Consider the following 16,007-nt stretch of genomic DNA (forward strand, 5'->3'; position numbering starts at 1 on the left):
GCGATAGGGACGTCGTACGTTGGCCGTCGTCGCGCGTTACTCGCCCGACTACGGTAATAACACCGACCATGAAAGTGCGTTAATGCTAATGGTCGCGGCGCACGTGCGCGCACGTAGCGCTAGTGTTTATGAACGTTGTTAGATCGAGAGAGGAGGTCTCGACGTACTTTGCCCTTGTTCCTGCCGTCGCCGGCCTCGTGGAATTTCTCCTAGCTTAGCCGAGTCCGAGCCAATACGACGTATCGTACCTTCGAATCTCGCGTCGGTCTACTCGATTCTAGAAAAGAATTGGAGGAGCGAAAACCGAAAGCGAATCGTTGCCTCGCTGCTGATATATATTTAAAGGGTTCGAATTTGGTCGGACTGTTCTACGACGAAATTTTTACAGGAAACGCGTTGCTAGTGCTATCGATGTTTCGAATCAATTGCGGTAGAGCTACCAGACGGTTTTACGACGTCACGCGTTACATATTTTACGGTCGATTTTTCTGCTCTCCGATCTCTTTACGTTGACGTACCACGAGGACCCCACCTATCGCGTACCACGCGTACGTACGCGTATTCGATTTTTCCTCGCGTCTATCGAATTTTTCAAAGGATCGATTAACGATTCGATCCTTGACATTAGTAGTCCCTATTAGCTCACACACGTTTCCGTAACCTGTGTTATCTTCGAAAGGAAACGAAAGGAAACATTTAAATTCCGAGCACGCGCTCGGCTATATGGAAAAAGAGGGAGGACGGTGTACCGGGGTTTAAAAAGGGGCGGTAAGGAGGATCGCTAGAAAGAAAGTACGAAGAAGGTTCTCCTTGGTGTGGGATTTATCGAAGCTACCGGCTGGATCAACGTCGCGAAATATATCGTTATAGCGAGGACGTTATCGATCTCGACACACCCGATAAAATAGTAACGCGAGGCTCGTAAACTAAAAAGCACCATCTGCCCTGTCGGGAGCTTACGATACGAAATTTCCGCATTCTTTGTTTCTCGTAGAGAGAGGGAGATCGTCGTACCGAATTTATTTCATCTCGGCCGACGTTCGAGACCATATAACGTCCTCCAGGAATATGGCTTCCCGACCGTATTAACGGAGTAATATTAACTTTTCACTCCCGAGACATCTTCGAGCGTTCTTATCGTTTCTGCGATTCCCGACGATTCGATCTACGACGGAGGGAGGTAGTATCGTTGCATACGTTGTATTCGAAGGTGAATCTTTCGTCGGGCTGATCTTAATTCCCAAATTTTACGTTTCGTATATAAAAAGGATCATAATATCGTTCTTGCTAAGAAGTTGACAAGGTATGTGCCGTAAATTGCGTTGAATCGAGAGTCGAGGAGTCGTAAATCGCGTCGTCGAGTAGTCTCGTAAAAATATAAGTCGTGTCAGCCGGCCACTGGCTGCAACCATAAAAATTCTACTCGTTGGTCTTCCCAAGAGGTTGGTCTTCCTTCCGGTCTGTCCGGAGCAGAATTTCGTTGCTTCGAGTTATTAGATTTGCACGATACGCTGGCGTCCGCGTGGATGCTAGCAGACGTATAAATAAATACAGGGGCGATAATTTTAATAAGAGTCTGGAATACGCGTAAGTATCTTCGGACGAGTCGCGTCTGCCGACGCGGGAGAATCCTTCACTCGAGGAGCGAACGCTCGAGCCCTGGCTATACTGTTAATTATTTACCAGAGTGGCGTGGGTGAGTTTCCTTTGTGGTGCGTTCCTCAGCGTGGACGGTGTGTTCCATAGATGTGAAATAGACGAGCGCGCATCGACTGCGATACGAGTGTCCGATACTTAATCCCTCGTTCCTCGAGAATTAGGATTAGACGAGGAATACGATTATTTCGTGATTACTCGAGTAGTTGCAATTAGCAAAGATTTTTGAAAGAGAAGAGTTTCAAAAAGAGTCAAGGGTGAAACACGATGAATCGTGACGATGCACGTACAATCCTAATTACTCACGATTCTTTCCCTCCTCTTCTCAGACCACTATAGAGTCTCCCTCCTGTTCGAAATCACGCGACGTCCAAAGATGGCTTTCTTTGATAAAAGGATAGAGGCATATATATATATATATATATATATATATATATATATATATACACAGAGAGAGAGAGAGAGGGAGAGAGTAGAAAGCACGTCACATTCTTTTCTCGTGTCAGTTGGCCACGGGCCAGAAAATCGCTCGAGTGCATACGAGAGAGAGAAGAGCGGAAGAGATGATACTCGCAGCATCCATCTCTTTCTCTTCTCGCGAAACATATGCATAACTATTCGTTGTGCCGTCCTCCGTCGTATCGACGGTGACACACGCATTTCTGAATTATGCATAGAACGTCGACGTATTCGCGCGGAGAGGAAACTAGGATGATGTATAGCGATGGGAACGAACTTCGGAACGTTTCCGCTTCGGATCGCATATACAGTCTGGAAAAACTACTACGTACCTATTCTACGTACGAAGGTACATGCATACTTTCGTACGCGTCTGTATAAACTAGTTCGTTATTAACGACAAAGAATCGGAAGAATTTTCACGTCTTAAATTCTCTTCAAACTGGCTCTACCAACTGGTTGGTATTTCTCATTCGACGGCTTCCAAACAGTTTCCGCTAACGTGGCTCGACGTTGTAAACGATGTTCGTCGTTGCTTCGCGCTACCTAGTTACGTCTAGCAGCTTTCATTAGCATCTCGGTTGGTCCCTCTGTTTTCGGAAGGATGCTCGGAAACACCGTCTTGATAAATATTTTATGAATATGCTAATGTCCCGAGTGTTAGTATCTTTCATGTTAATTTGTTATTTAACGTCGCTTTCTCGACTCTCTACCAGTGGTCGGATTAACGTAATTAAGGTTGGACGATTTTTGGTAGGAACGGAGAAATCTTTCGTTCGTATCTTTTTCTTCGGATCGCGCGATCTTTGCGCTAAAAAGAGAAATATTCGAAAGGAAAAAATAGGAAATATTCTGCAATGAATATCTTATGAACGTAATACGTTGATACGCCATGTGTCTCTTGGAAAAACAACGAAGGAAAGATTCGTGATCGGAGTTGATTACGTTTTAGCGAAGCTAAATTCGTTATGCACGGCGAAGAAACGTTGTTGTCTTCGTCTCATTTCTTTCTTTATCCTCATCGCGTCGTCGTTCTGCCGTCGAGTTCGCCCTTTACCCATCGAGATCGCTAAAAGAACCAGATGAAGAGTAAGAAGAAGAAGAAGGAGGAGGAGGAGGAGGAGGAGGAGGAGAGGAAGAAGAAGGGAGTGTCTCGTGCTGATAAAAAGAAATCCTTGTTCGAGGACACCGTAATAAAAGCAATCCTATTATCCTAATATCGTCAGGTTTAATGGAGTTTCGTTGGCGGCCGCTCCACCTTCCTCCGCTTCTTCGACGTTCATCTTTGAAAATAAGCGAGGTACCGCGGCTAACTCCACGTTTTATCATCCTATTACGTGTCCTTTGTGCGATTTACCCTATAGTCGATGCAAAGCGAAGACGGCGCGAACGAGTAAAAGGATATCCTCTTCTGAGATTGTTTTATTTATTAGGAGCAAGATTAGCGCGCGAGAGACTCGTTCGCGATCGGTCGGTTTAAGATACTCGGGGATCTTCGAACGAGAGCTAATCCTCGAAAACGATACGCGCGCGACCTAATCGGTCTCTAAATCCACTCGTATTAGTTAGATCAAGGCTCTCCCTTAAACCGCCTGCGAACTTTGCAGACCGTCATTTCGATTTTCTTTGAATTATTACGAGCGTCGACGCGTTCGATCGGCCAGAGACTTTTTCTTCTTCTTGTTAGACGGTAGGAAAAAATAACACGATTAGGAAAGACAGCCGGTTTTCTTTTATTCTTCTTTCTTAAGGGAAAATCTTTCATTCATGATTTAGAGATTAGGCAGAATTATATTCTTGTCCTTTTCTCATTGATGAAAATGCTACCGAAGGAGAAAAGATTAATTTTGCGCGGTATTAGAAAGGCCCTTGGGATTATTGGTAGTATCTAAGGGGGAGTACGAGGAAATGGAAGGTGGAATAATTGCCTTGGCAAAGACGAGAGATTCAATTACATCGAAAATGTAGGACAGAAGGGGCCCTTCGCTTTGGGCGAAGCCAGATTAATTCGTTCTTCGGCGTGATAGCTCCGTTGGGGAAGGGTGACGTCTATACCGATCTAATCCGACGTATCTCGCGAATTTTATCGGGGCCTAAAGATATTACGAAGATTTCTATTTGCATTGGGAAGATGAAAAGGCGAAGAACGTATGTGGGTCGATCCTTCATTTTGTCTCGCGCAGTACAATAGCCTCGGTTGCCCTTTGCTGGAAGAGTGGTGTCAGTAGGCGATGGCGCGCAATCTATCAGTCTTCCTTCGCATAACTCCGGACGAATGGCCTCGTCTTGGAAGCCAACCGTCCCCGATGGCCGTCCCCGGTGGCCGTCCCCGTGGCAGTGGTCGTTTTGCCGCCTTCCCCGATGCCTTTTCCTCGCCTAAGATGTCTCATTTTCTCCAATTCCGTCCGCACTGTCACATCGCTTATCCTCGGTAGACAGTCCGACAGACCGGATGCTCTTAAGCCGCATTCGTGGCTTCACCTTTTATATTCTCTCTCTGTCTGTCTGTCTGTCTGTCTCTCTCTCTCTCTCTCTCTCCATTCCCATTTTCCCACCACGGAGAATCGATGTTTTCCTTCTATTTTTCACGCGCGCTCGCTCGAGGAACTCGGCGAAAATGCCGTTGCTAACAAGGGATTTTCCTCTTAGTAATGCCGAGTCTGAGCCGCGTCTGTCCTATTGCCACTGGACGTCGAATAAATCTCGTCTTGGCGGAATGAGTTCTTCGTCGGAATTATTTCTTTGAAAAGTATTCGTTTCGTCGGAATTGTAATAATTGTCATCGAGCGTTACGCGAATCGTCGATATCGACGAGAGTCTATCGAGTATCTTTGGTATTACCAGACGACGCATAAAATCGAGTTACTCGCGTCTGTTCGCTTAAAACACCTCCAGACTGCCTGGGAATTCGTCATTTCGTATTCCCTCTATGGTATCTATACTCAATGTACGGCATAATTTTCGTCACTCCAACGTGATTCGCATATCCGTTCTAGCTCTCGGGGAAATCGCACTTCCACGTGCATTTTCATATCGAAGAAACGTTCCTTCTTTGACTCGTTATAAAAACGTTCGGAGACAACGACTCGAAATTTGAAATATCTTGCTTTGTTCTCGGCTCCGACTTTTCTCCTTTCTTTTCTTCTTTTTTGCAATACTTTGCCTTTCGTTATAGAAAAGATGGTAATAATTTTTGTTAAAGAAGAATTTTCATTCGACTCGCGACCCAACCGTTCTCATTGTGTTCCTTTGGAAAGATTCCACTTGCCGTTGTCGGTATTACGAGAGCAATAACTCCCTCTCGACATCTGCTGCAGCGACAAGTGTTACGAATGTCCTCTCCAGCATCCTTCGCCTTTCTTTTCCTTTGTCCCCGCTTTCAAGACCTCTTCCGCGCATCGTCATTTGCCTTATATTTCTCAAATTAAAAAGAAAGATATTGCTGCTGGCCCGTTAGCAACGTCCATCGAGATTGTGCCACGCCGCAAGACACAAACTTGGCTCTGATAGCCGGCTTTTTATGCCTTACAATGAAAACGCCTCCTTCCGCTTGTTTCCGCATACGTGGCGCTTTTGTAATATCGAACGCCATTGTACGCATGGACAGGATGTAGACGTAATTAGTAACCATTAAATTTGGTTTACGCAATAAATCGGAGGAAGGGGACAAAGTCCCGTCTATTTCGTTGAAAAGTTAATCGCTTGTTTGTCATTCGCAAATAATCCACCCTCGTGAATTACCACGAATTCGTAATAATACACTCTGCATTGTCGAATAATGTGGAAGTTTCGCAATCTATTAGCATACCTAATAAGTAGATACAACCGAGAGAAGGAAAATCGAATGTTATTAGTATGCGTGTTAACGCGTAACGGCTGCCTAGCCGAGTTGTCGTCCCCTCGCGAAAGGGACCTTGCCAGGAAGTCCGTGCAACTTATGACGGAACTTTCTAAGCGCTGTAACGCTTTCACACACGAGCGTTCCTAAATTCGTCGGGGCCGAACTTGGCTCCCTTCGTAAGCAACACAAAGATGGCGACTCTCTACGTCTTTCGCGCGAGTTATCTCGTTAGGTGGAAACTACTTTGGAATTTTCTACGGGTCGTTCGACTTCGCAAACTCTTGACTATTATCGTTACATTCGCATGTAAACGTTTATAAAGGTTCTTACGTTCTCGTTAATTTCATTCGGCGAGTAAAGAATTAATTGTTCGAACGGACGGATATTCGGGGCATTCGTTAGCCGCGCTTAACCTTTGAAAATTCGCTCGAGGAGTCAGGAACATTGCTGGCTAGTCGAAGAAAGGATCTTTGTCGCGAGACTCCGCTAGACTTTCGGCGAATGCATTAAGAAATATCGTCGAGCCGAAGAAATATTTCTACTTTCAAGGAAGTTCCTCCGACTCGTGAGAGTAATTACTCGAGTAAACCTCTTCCAGCGGCACTTTCTTCTTCTTTCCCCGTCCCTTTATATCCGTCCCGCTTTGCGTTATTGTTGCGAGGGAAAGCGTAGAGCGAGGAGAGGAAAAGTATAACAGAATTCAACGACGAAACGGGAAGCAGTGCCAGCTGTTGAGGTAATGTCAGCCACGTTCCTGTCCTCCTGAGAACTCTAATGTCTCGTATAAAGTTGACCTTGGTATTTTATGCACGAGTTACGAACGCTTCGGCATCTCCTCGAGGAGGCATTTTTTATCTTTCTTTCTTTCTTTTTCTACATCTACTCGCGAACGTCGGTCGTAATATAAAAGGGATAAAGACAGACGCGATAAAGGTCGGATTAGTTTGGATCGAAGTTTAAGCGTCGAGCCTTCGAACTAAACGGGAAAGTATAACGCGTACCACGTGCCGGACACCGTCGAGACACCGCTAACTCGCGTCGTATAATCGCTAATGAGATTAATACGCGCCAACGCGAGAGCAGACACGAAGACCGTAATCACGGAAGACCGGCTACGGAAACTCTCGCTGAAACTCTCCGAGTAACGATGTAACGCCGAGGGAGCCGTCTTGCTTTTCACTTTTCACGGCAATACGGAACAAAGTGGAGCAGCGATATTACTCTCTCTCCCTTTTTATTTCTCCGTTCCTCCGTTTCTCTTCTCGTCTGTCTGCGTCAAACGTCGGAAAATAGAATCGAAGTACGATACGTATCATCGTCGAACGATCTGTAAAGTAAAATTAAAGAGAAGTAAGAGCGCGCGGCTGACTATACGACGTAGAATTCGTTTGCGATCGAAAAAAGCGTTAAAAAAGGGCGACGAAGAAAAGTATTTGCACAACTTTTCAATTACATTAGAGTCGAGTATCGGGGACTTTCTTTCTCTTTCCTCTCCCTTCGCGATCCCTTTTACCTGGGATCTTTTTCCCCGTTCGCCTCGATCGTTTAGCCGCGATCGGTTTACCACGACCGAGCAAACGGAGAGAGAGAGAGAGAGTGAGAGAAAAAAATGAAAGGAGCGAACTTATAAACTATGAAACTAAGTTTCTTATTCAATGAATTGACCGCGCCTTTTTCGGTAGGTACGTGCTTCGAGAAAGCTTTCGGGCTATCGGGTCTTTTTTCGGATCGACTTTAGCTCGCCTCCCTCCGTTATCTATCCTGTTCGGTCTACGTGAGAAAGAATACGACGGCGCAAACCAACCGGAAAATTACAAGTTTTTTTTCGCGAGATCGAGGGGGAGGTGCGCGCGACGCGTTTTAAAGGAGTATAAAGCTATAGTTGGGGGCTTCCTTGTATTATACTTTGCGACGAACTTTTTATAGAATCGCGTACGCGAACGAAAATATGGAAATGCGACTCTAATGTCGTCGAGAGAGACGACGAGAGACGATAAGTACGAGAGCAAGGCGACGTTTATGCGACATTTTGTTTTTTCTTTGCAGAAGCGGAGAGGAGCGTAGGTGGTGGAGCACCGGGGTCGGCGGGTGCAGCCGTAGGGGGCCCTCAGGTTTTGGCGGCCTCCCCTGCCCCCTCGACACCCACGACCCCTGCCGCGACTAGCCCTTCGGCCTCGTCCCCGGCCTCTTCGGTCTCGTCTTCACCTTCGCCCTCCTCGTCGCCGACCTCCGCCCTTCTTGCGGGACTCGATAAATCGGTGCTTCAGGTAAGATCCGCCTTTGTTATATACGCCTGCCCTTCCCTTCCCTCTTCTTCCCTTTTCGCGTCGAGCGATACAAGCAGCCTCTCTCGATATTTCATTTGCATTTTCTCCAAATCGAATCGTTATTTGCATCCTCGAAGAAACGAGGGACGAAGCGAATAATACGGGATGGACCGTTCAAACGCGTTCGCTGATCTCCAAAGCCACGTTCGTGGACAAAGGATCTCTCTCGAGAGAGAATCCAATTTTGTTCCGAACGGGGTATAAAATTAAGATATGATTAAAAGTTATGGAATTTATCGTCTCGGCATCGGAATATTCGCGAAAGAGGATAGACCAGGAAGAAAAGAGGTAGAGAAGGAGGGGGAGCAGAGAGTTAAAGCTAGTGCCGGAGCACCTTCGCTCGCGGCCGTGTCGGCTAATTAAAGCGCATAAATTACGGGAACGTGGAAAGAGACTGACGAGAATGTGGCAACGGGTGCGGGACGACGTGCCCGAGGGGACGTCGCGAGGGGACGCGAGAGACGGTGCCACGGAATGCGACGACGAAAAATATGTCGAGCGCGACGCGTTTCGCTTCGGTCCATCATCTTTCTACTCGCCAAAAAAAATTCTCTCGCATTTTTACGCTCCTTTTCGTTAGACTCGCTTATCCGCGCGAGTGCGTTTCCGTTCGGACAAACGCTTGAAATGGAAGAAAATCGAATATCGTAGACATACGGGGAGAAAATTCGAACGAATATTCTATGCTCGTAGCGAGCACGAATTAGGGACGAATTAAGGACAAGAATTGGATTTGCGTTGACACTAGCGAACGGTGAGAAAGAAGCAGAGCTCGCGCGCGGGCGTATACAACTCGGGACAAATTTTATCGAGTTACTCTCGATGCTTCCTTCGATCGTTGCTCGTATCTTCCTCGCGGCGTCCATCTTCGATCGCTACGCGCTTGCGAATTTTGTTCGGTTCTTTTCCTTGTCCGTCAAGTTATCGTGGATTTCTACCAACGACCGATGGTCGTCTGGTCGCTTACGCGCGGAGGTAATTCTTTTTCTTTTTTTTATATCAAGGGTAGGTATAACGGCGACGACAGAAGAACGGCTTGCCCTCTGCCCTTTACGATTACGCTTTTCGGTCTATCTATCGAATTTTCGCACTTCTCAGACTAGCACGAACGATTTCCATCCTTTCTTTTTCTCCCGATTCTTTCTCCGTCTCTGTTTCTCCCTTGGTCTCCTCGCGTCGCAGCTTCGACGGGTGAGCTTTCACTATTTGCCGAGTCAACAGTCAGGACTGCAGCAGCCAGTACTGACGTCATAACAGCTATCTCTCCCTGCTTCCATTTCCGGCTATGCTGTCTCGCTGACAAGTATTGTGCTGTTTGCATAAAGCGATGAGGGGCCTCGAGGTAACGAGACTGGAGCAGGAATCGAGTTCCCGATGAAATTCTATTTTCTCCTCGGTGGTAAACCGCGTTTTATGGCGTTAACCAGTCGCTCGACCGTTATAAGATCTCGACCGATTAAATCGAAACCTCGAGAGAAAAAGACGCGGAGACCGATCCGCGATTCCATCCATCTTCCCCGATTCGCAAACAAATCTTTTCCGCGCGTGAAAAAGCGAACAGCGTCCGGTTTACTACCTTTCTCGTCCAGCAGCCATTCTAATCTTCGCGAAGGTGACGCGAGGAGGAAAGTTTTTCGAAGCGACGAGCGACTTCCTGGAAAGTTTCGTCCTTTAGAGCGTCATTAAATTACTTCGTTGATTAAAAGTCGAAACGACGATTACGCGGAGAAGTAAATTTTATTAAAACGTAGCGCTCGCGCGCCTGCAGGATAGTATTTCAAGTATAACTCTTTGGGAATAGTTTCGTCGATTTCGCTTACTTTATCGATTTTCCTATTCGATATAGCGTAAGCAGCTTCGTTCGTTCTAAGACATCGCTTTGTTTCGGTCTTCCAACTGTTTACCGTTAAAATCCCAATTATTATTTATCGAGCGACGAGAACGTTCCCTCCCGATCCTCTATTTTCTTCTCTCTCTCTCTCTCTCTCTCTCTCTCTTTCCTGCCAAAGTATGCGCGACGCGTTGTCTCGCGAATACCACCTTCTCTCGTCCCTAGAATTCGAATTATTTGGTATTCTTCTTCGTTTTAATAGCCCACCGGTCTTCGGCCTATTGCATTCCACAACGAGTGAGTCTCGAATTAAAAGTTCGGGTAAACGAGACGCGGCGCTTTTCCGAAAGTCTTTTCGGAAAAGTGACCTCGATGAGAATTATTGGGTAATTGATACAGTAGTCGGTATCGCGCGCAAAAAGGAACGAGAGAGATCGTTTGCAAATTCCCGCGGATTTAAACAAAAGTTAAATAATACGGCGAGCGAAACTGTTTATACGCGATCCGGGGCGCGTACGTAGAAGAGAAATAGGGAGGGAGAAAAAGTATGAGTATAAAACGGACAGAATGAAAATGGAAGGTCCGATGAACCGTTTGGAACGCTCCAAGTTCGAGCGAGTTGAAAAGTTTACTCAAAGTGCGTCTTCGATGCACGAACTTTCTAGTGTTTATCGTCCTCGAGGGAAAAAATGTCCGCGCTTTTATCGAGTATTTTGCCATCGAGTCGAGAATACCGGTGGAGGTTAAGTAATTTCGTCATTTATCCGACTTTGGAATATTCAACGTAGTCTTTCCGCGTCTACGTCCGAGCAACTTATAGGATCTCGCTTGAGAATACCTACCTTTCAAAATGATCTTCTTACGGCTCTCCGAGGATATCGTCGTCCCTTTATTTTTTTTTATGTCGTTCTTTTAATTTTTACCTCTTCCTCGTTTTTTTTTGGCGATACGAGAGTCGAATCGCGCAGAAATACTAGCGTACAGAGGGAATATTTTTTTTTTACTTTCTATCCATCTCGGCCATACGTGAAATATGGAGGACGTCGGAAAATAGCGCGGTGTCTGCGAAATATAAATGTTTTATCGAACGTACGCTATATACCGTCGATATTTGATCGTTTATTTTGCGATATTTCACGATGATACGCGGCACATTTCATTCATCTTCGTTTATCCCTCGACGATAATCTTTGCGATCAAACGCGGACGTTTGCTCTCGTTCTTTCCTGGAGATCTATGTCGAAGAAACAGCCGGTACGCGTGTAACGACGTTTCTAACATCTCGAGCACGAAACTTGGCGCAAACTCGGAGAACATCGAGAGGAACGACGAGACCTTCATTTCCTGCAACATCCCGGCTTATCTCTTCCGCGATTTATCGACTCTTCTCCTAGCTCGGAACCCTCTTTCGGGCACGAGTAGAGCATCGCAACGTTTCCACTGGCGAACATCGAAATCTAAACGTTCTAATTCTCGTTTCTTTTTTCTCGTCCGATTGATCGAACGTCGGTACTTAGAAGCCTCGACAAAAAACGACAAAAGCTTCGTTGTAACGAGACTTCTCGAAAGGGTGACTGATCCAGCGGGTAACTAAAACGTTGCCCGAGGCACAAAATACACGTCAACGCGGATCGATTATTTAGCCGACAATCGTATATGTATGTCTTTGATCCTTCATCCGAGCTCGACATTCCGCGTCTACGAAGCAGCAAATCGAAGTGGGTCTTTTACGAACGGACACTCCCAGCTAATTTCCGCCAGTAAACACCCCAATTCCGGTTTCTCGCGACGTTCCCGTTCCCTTGCCCCCCGATCCCTCCTTCTGCTCCTCCTCGATTCTCCTTTCCATCTCATTTGAGGGCACTTTTGCCGAACGGACGAGTATATCTCTCTCTCTTCTCGTTTTGCAATCAGCGGCCTTTCAACGTCGGCGATACAACGTCGCTCTTTGATCGATAACTGTTATTAAAGCGTGTGACCGATCGAAGACTACTCATCCGGGCTGCTCTTTTTTCTCGTTTTCCCTTGTTTTTTCTTTTTTTCCTTTTTCCCCCCTTTCCGTCCCTCCGGGCTATCGATGTTCGCTTTGATATTTTCTTTCGCCACGCTTCGTTTTAGACCTTTTCGCGAATCCATTACTAGGTTCCTATGGCTGATCGAAAGACGCGAAGCTCTCTTAACCTTTTTGCATGCGTCCTTCCTTGTTCCGATAAATAAATGATTAATGATTTTCAGATACGCGATTGGCTTACCGTCGAGGAAGAGATGCTACGACAGCAGGCAGTGGTCGTCGGCGATGTCGACGAAATCATACAGCTCATCGACAAACAGAAAGTGAGTTTTCGGAAATTTCTTCTTTCTCTCCTTTTCTTTTCGCGAATAATAATTTTGCCGACTGTTTTCGTACAGATGACCGTCGACGAAGTCGATTGAAATTTTCGAACGAAAAGCGAGCTCTTCAAAGTTCGAGGCGACGTTCCTCGGTTTCCATCTAGGTACCGATAGTACTTTGCGCGGCATTATTGAAATCACGTTCTCGTTTCTTTTATGTTGTAAAAAAGAAAAGAAAAAGAAAAAGGAAAGAAGAGAGAAAGAGTAAAAACGGCGAAAGGGAACGAGCGAGCAGCCGGTAGAAGTACGAAAGCAAAATTAAACCGTCGTAGAGTACGACGAGAAACTCTTAGAACACGGCAAACAGAAATCTCTCTGCCTCCTCTTATTTCTTTTACTCTCCCTTTTGCTTCTCTTTCTCGCAAAGTTTTTCTTTTTTTTCCCTTTTTTCGCTATCGATCCAATTTGTTGAAAGTCGGTAAAGAAGTTGGACGGGAGTTAATGCCGAAAATAACGAAGGGTTGGAAAGCCCTTGGTAGGTAAGGCAGGTAGTCACCCTTTCGAAGGAATCGATCTCTACCTTACCCGCTTTTCACGCGACGCGGGGGACTTACCCGCAATAATTTCACGTCGCTTACCCTGCGCGTAGGCAGCTCGAATCAGCCGATGGTAAAGCTACCTTCCTAGCGACATTGATTTTATCTCGAAGAGATAAGTTTGTCCTTGAAGAAAGCAGAGTGCGTTCTGTCGTTTTTTAGTCGTCCGAAGGGGTTGCAACCGTTGGGGGTTGATGACCGCGGAAGACCCTGACATTGGCACATTGGCATTGGCGTTAAGGTACGACGAACGTTGCCACGCCTTTCTCCGTTGAGTTTTTGGGACGCTCCTCTCCTCTAAACCCAATATGAATATATTCCTTCTTATATTCCGTCGGGCACTTTGTGTACCTATATGAATATAGTATTTTCTTTCGTGCTTATAATTCCTTACAGAATTCGGCATAAGTGCGTATCTCCTGGCTGCATTCTACCTTACAGTCTCTTTTCTTTCGTTTCTCCCCGAAAGATAAATGGGGAAAAAAGAATTATCGTAGGAATAACCGAAGCGCCTCGCGTCGTAAATTTCCTCGAGGCGAACGCGTCGGAGAAACGCGTTATCGTTTTCCTTCCTCGTTGTCCCGTGAAAACTCGCGATGTTCGCGTTCGATCAATTCTCCTCTTTCTCGTGCTATGACTTTGACGAAACTCTCGTCGTACTTCGTTCGTTTCGTTCGTCATTCGTGAAAACTGCTTTAATCGCGTAACGATGCTTCCTCGTTCGATCAAAGTCGCATTTCCATCAAAGTCATTAGAATGGCAATAATTGGGCTCGTAAAACGAAGCTGCTCGTCTTTGAGGCGACTCGCGGGTGACCGGAAACAATGGGCTTGTTACGGCAGTGTCGCTATTGATTTCCGATTGGGAAGACCGAGTAAGAAACGCGAAGAGTCGGGAGAGAAACGCGAGTGAATACGGATCAAGAGATTTTTCGAGAAAACACTTTCCGATATTTCTTCAAAGTATAATAATATCACGTTGGGCGTACGCGTCGTTTCGAACCGATGACCCGTTGAAAGGATAGGAATCAGCAGGGAAAGATCGTTTTTAATCGATTCGTTATGATTCGACGACAACGAGGATTCGTCGTCCTTCGCGAACGCCTTGATAAATAGCGACGGGCGACCAGGCGCCAATTAGTGGCCAATAATGAGATCGTTAAAATCGGCCGTGGTAAAAACCGATCGGATCGATCGAATTATTTTCACGGTAAGATATCGTTTAGGAAGGTGATTACGAAAAACGAGTAGTCGTGCATTTTTCCGTTGTAGATTTTTTTTTTTTTTTACGATGCAGATCGATGTAACGCGAAATAAGCGAGGAATTATAGGGCGAATCGAGAGGACTTTTTTGCGATAACGCGTTTGAAATAAAAAGAAGGAGAGGAGAGAGAAGAAAGAAAAAGGAAACAACAAAAATGAGAAAAACAGATAAAAGAGAAATGAAAGGAAAGGAAACGAAAGTTACTTTATTTTCAGTCTCGTCGTAGTTAATAATGCTCTTTTCTTCCTTCCTTTCTTTCTTTCTTTCTTTCCTTCCTTCTTCTTTTTCTTTTTCGTTTTAACTTGAAATTATTCCTTTTTCCTAGCAACAGCGTGAGCTAGGACGACGAGTTCGGATCGCTGCCTTCCGTGAAATTTACATGGAAAATGGAAATTCGAAAAGAGAGCACGGCAAACGGGCGAACGAGCGAACGGGCAAACGAAATACACCAGACGCGATTATACGAGTCGCGTTACGTAAGCGTTAATTGCTTCGGCTCTCTCTCGCGCGTGTATGCGATCATACGCGCGCGTTCGCCGACGGGTCGAGACCTTTACGAATTTCTTTCCGCCGTTTTACCCGCTCTTTCAGAAAATTTGTCGACGGAGTCGAAGGCACAAAGTTTACCTCGCGTACACAGGTATATCGTGTAAAACGCACGGATCCCCCGGCGATTCGATCCGGAACGTTCCGGAAACCGTTGCTACAATTTGCGCGGTCCGTCTTCTCTCTGGTTCGTCTTTTAACGCTCGCGTTAACCGTTAAACACGAGAAACTCGCATTCTCGCCTCGCGGATGATTTTCAGGCTGCACGAGGCATTCCTTTGTTCCCTGTCCTTCGGATAACGCTGCGGCAGTCGTATTTCGAGTCTCCGTCTCGCATCGCAGATTCGCTTTCTCCTTATTTCGCTCGTGGAATCTACGAAGAAGGGGAGAGTAGTCGAGGGGGTAGAGAGAGAGAGAGAGAGAGAGAGAGAGACCAGATGGCCAAAATCGCCCTTTTGTCCTCCCGCTAACGTCCCGTCGAGGATTCACCGAGTAACAACGAGCGGAGCAGGCTCCATGTACGGATCGTTAGGAAGTTAACCTTCCTCATCTTCGTCGCGAGTCGACCTCGCAATTTCACGGTTACGCTTCCATCCGACCAATCGACCTCTTTCCTCTTCCGTTTTCGTTCTCCCCCTCCCGCCCCCACCCTTTTTCTCGTTACTTCATTCGTAATCGTTCGAGAATCTCGTCCTTTTCTTTAGAGGATCCTTCTAAGTGGATTTCGCGTCCAACGAATAGGGTAAAATCGATCGAGCGTAAAAGTAACTTTTCCAAGGACAGAATTTTTCTATTTCGTACCGTTCCTAGAACTCGGGTCTCTGTCTTTAAGCGGGCACTGCGTAAATCGACCACTCCCCGTCTTCGATTTCCTGTACGGGAATAACGTTGGAAATTGAACATCGATCGGTCATCGTGGAAATACGAGTACGTTCCCGACGTCGACGCGGAACTAGAACAGAATCCGTGATATTCCGTTAAATATAGCCCTCGTCTTACCTATTTTCGTTCCCGAATAAGAACTCGACGTACTCGTTCTTCGTTCGCTTAAGAGAGAAAATAAATACGTGAACAAAGTCATACCGAAGATTCTAATAATAATTAATCGACGGTCGAACGCGGAAGAAAGCTCGAACGGGTACGGCGTTTCTCTCGAC

At 46.1% G+C, this 16,007-nt stretch overlaps 1 protein-coding gene across 8 annotated transcripts in view; it reads left to right on the plus strand.

The window, feature by feature from the left end:
- Positions 1-16,007, plus strand: part of LOC127067530 (dystrophin, isoforms A/C/F/G/H) — a 221,616-nt gene that overhangs the window by 37,913 nt on the left and 167,696 nt on the right. For all 8 annotated transcript variants that reach the window (XM_051002552.1, XM_051002554.1, XM_051002550.1 and 5 more), the window contains 2 exons: positions 8,003-8,223; positions 12,350-12,448. In XM_051002552.1, coding sequence (XP_050858509.1) covers positions 8,003-8,223; positions 12,350-12,448 — 320 coding nt within the window. The remainder of the gene's footprint in view (positions 1-8,002; positions 8,224-12,349; positions 12,449-16,007) is intronic.

This window comes from Vespula vulgaris, chromosome 11 (genome assembly GCF_905475345.1).
Source record: "Vespula vulgaris chromosome 11, iyVesVulg1.1, whole genome shotgun sequence".
Lineage (NCBI taxonomy): Eukaryota > Metazoa > Arthropoda > Insecta > Hymenoptera > Vespidae > Vespula > Vespula vulgaris.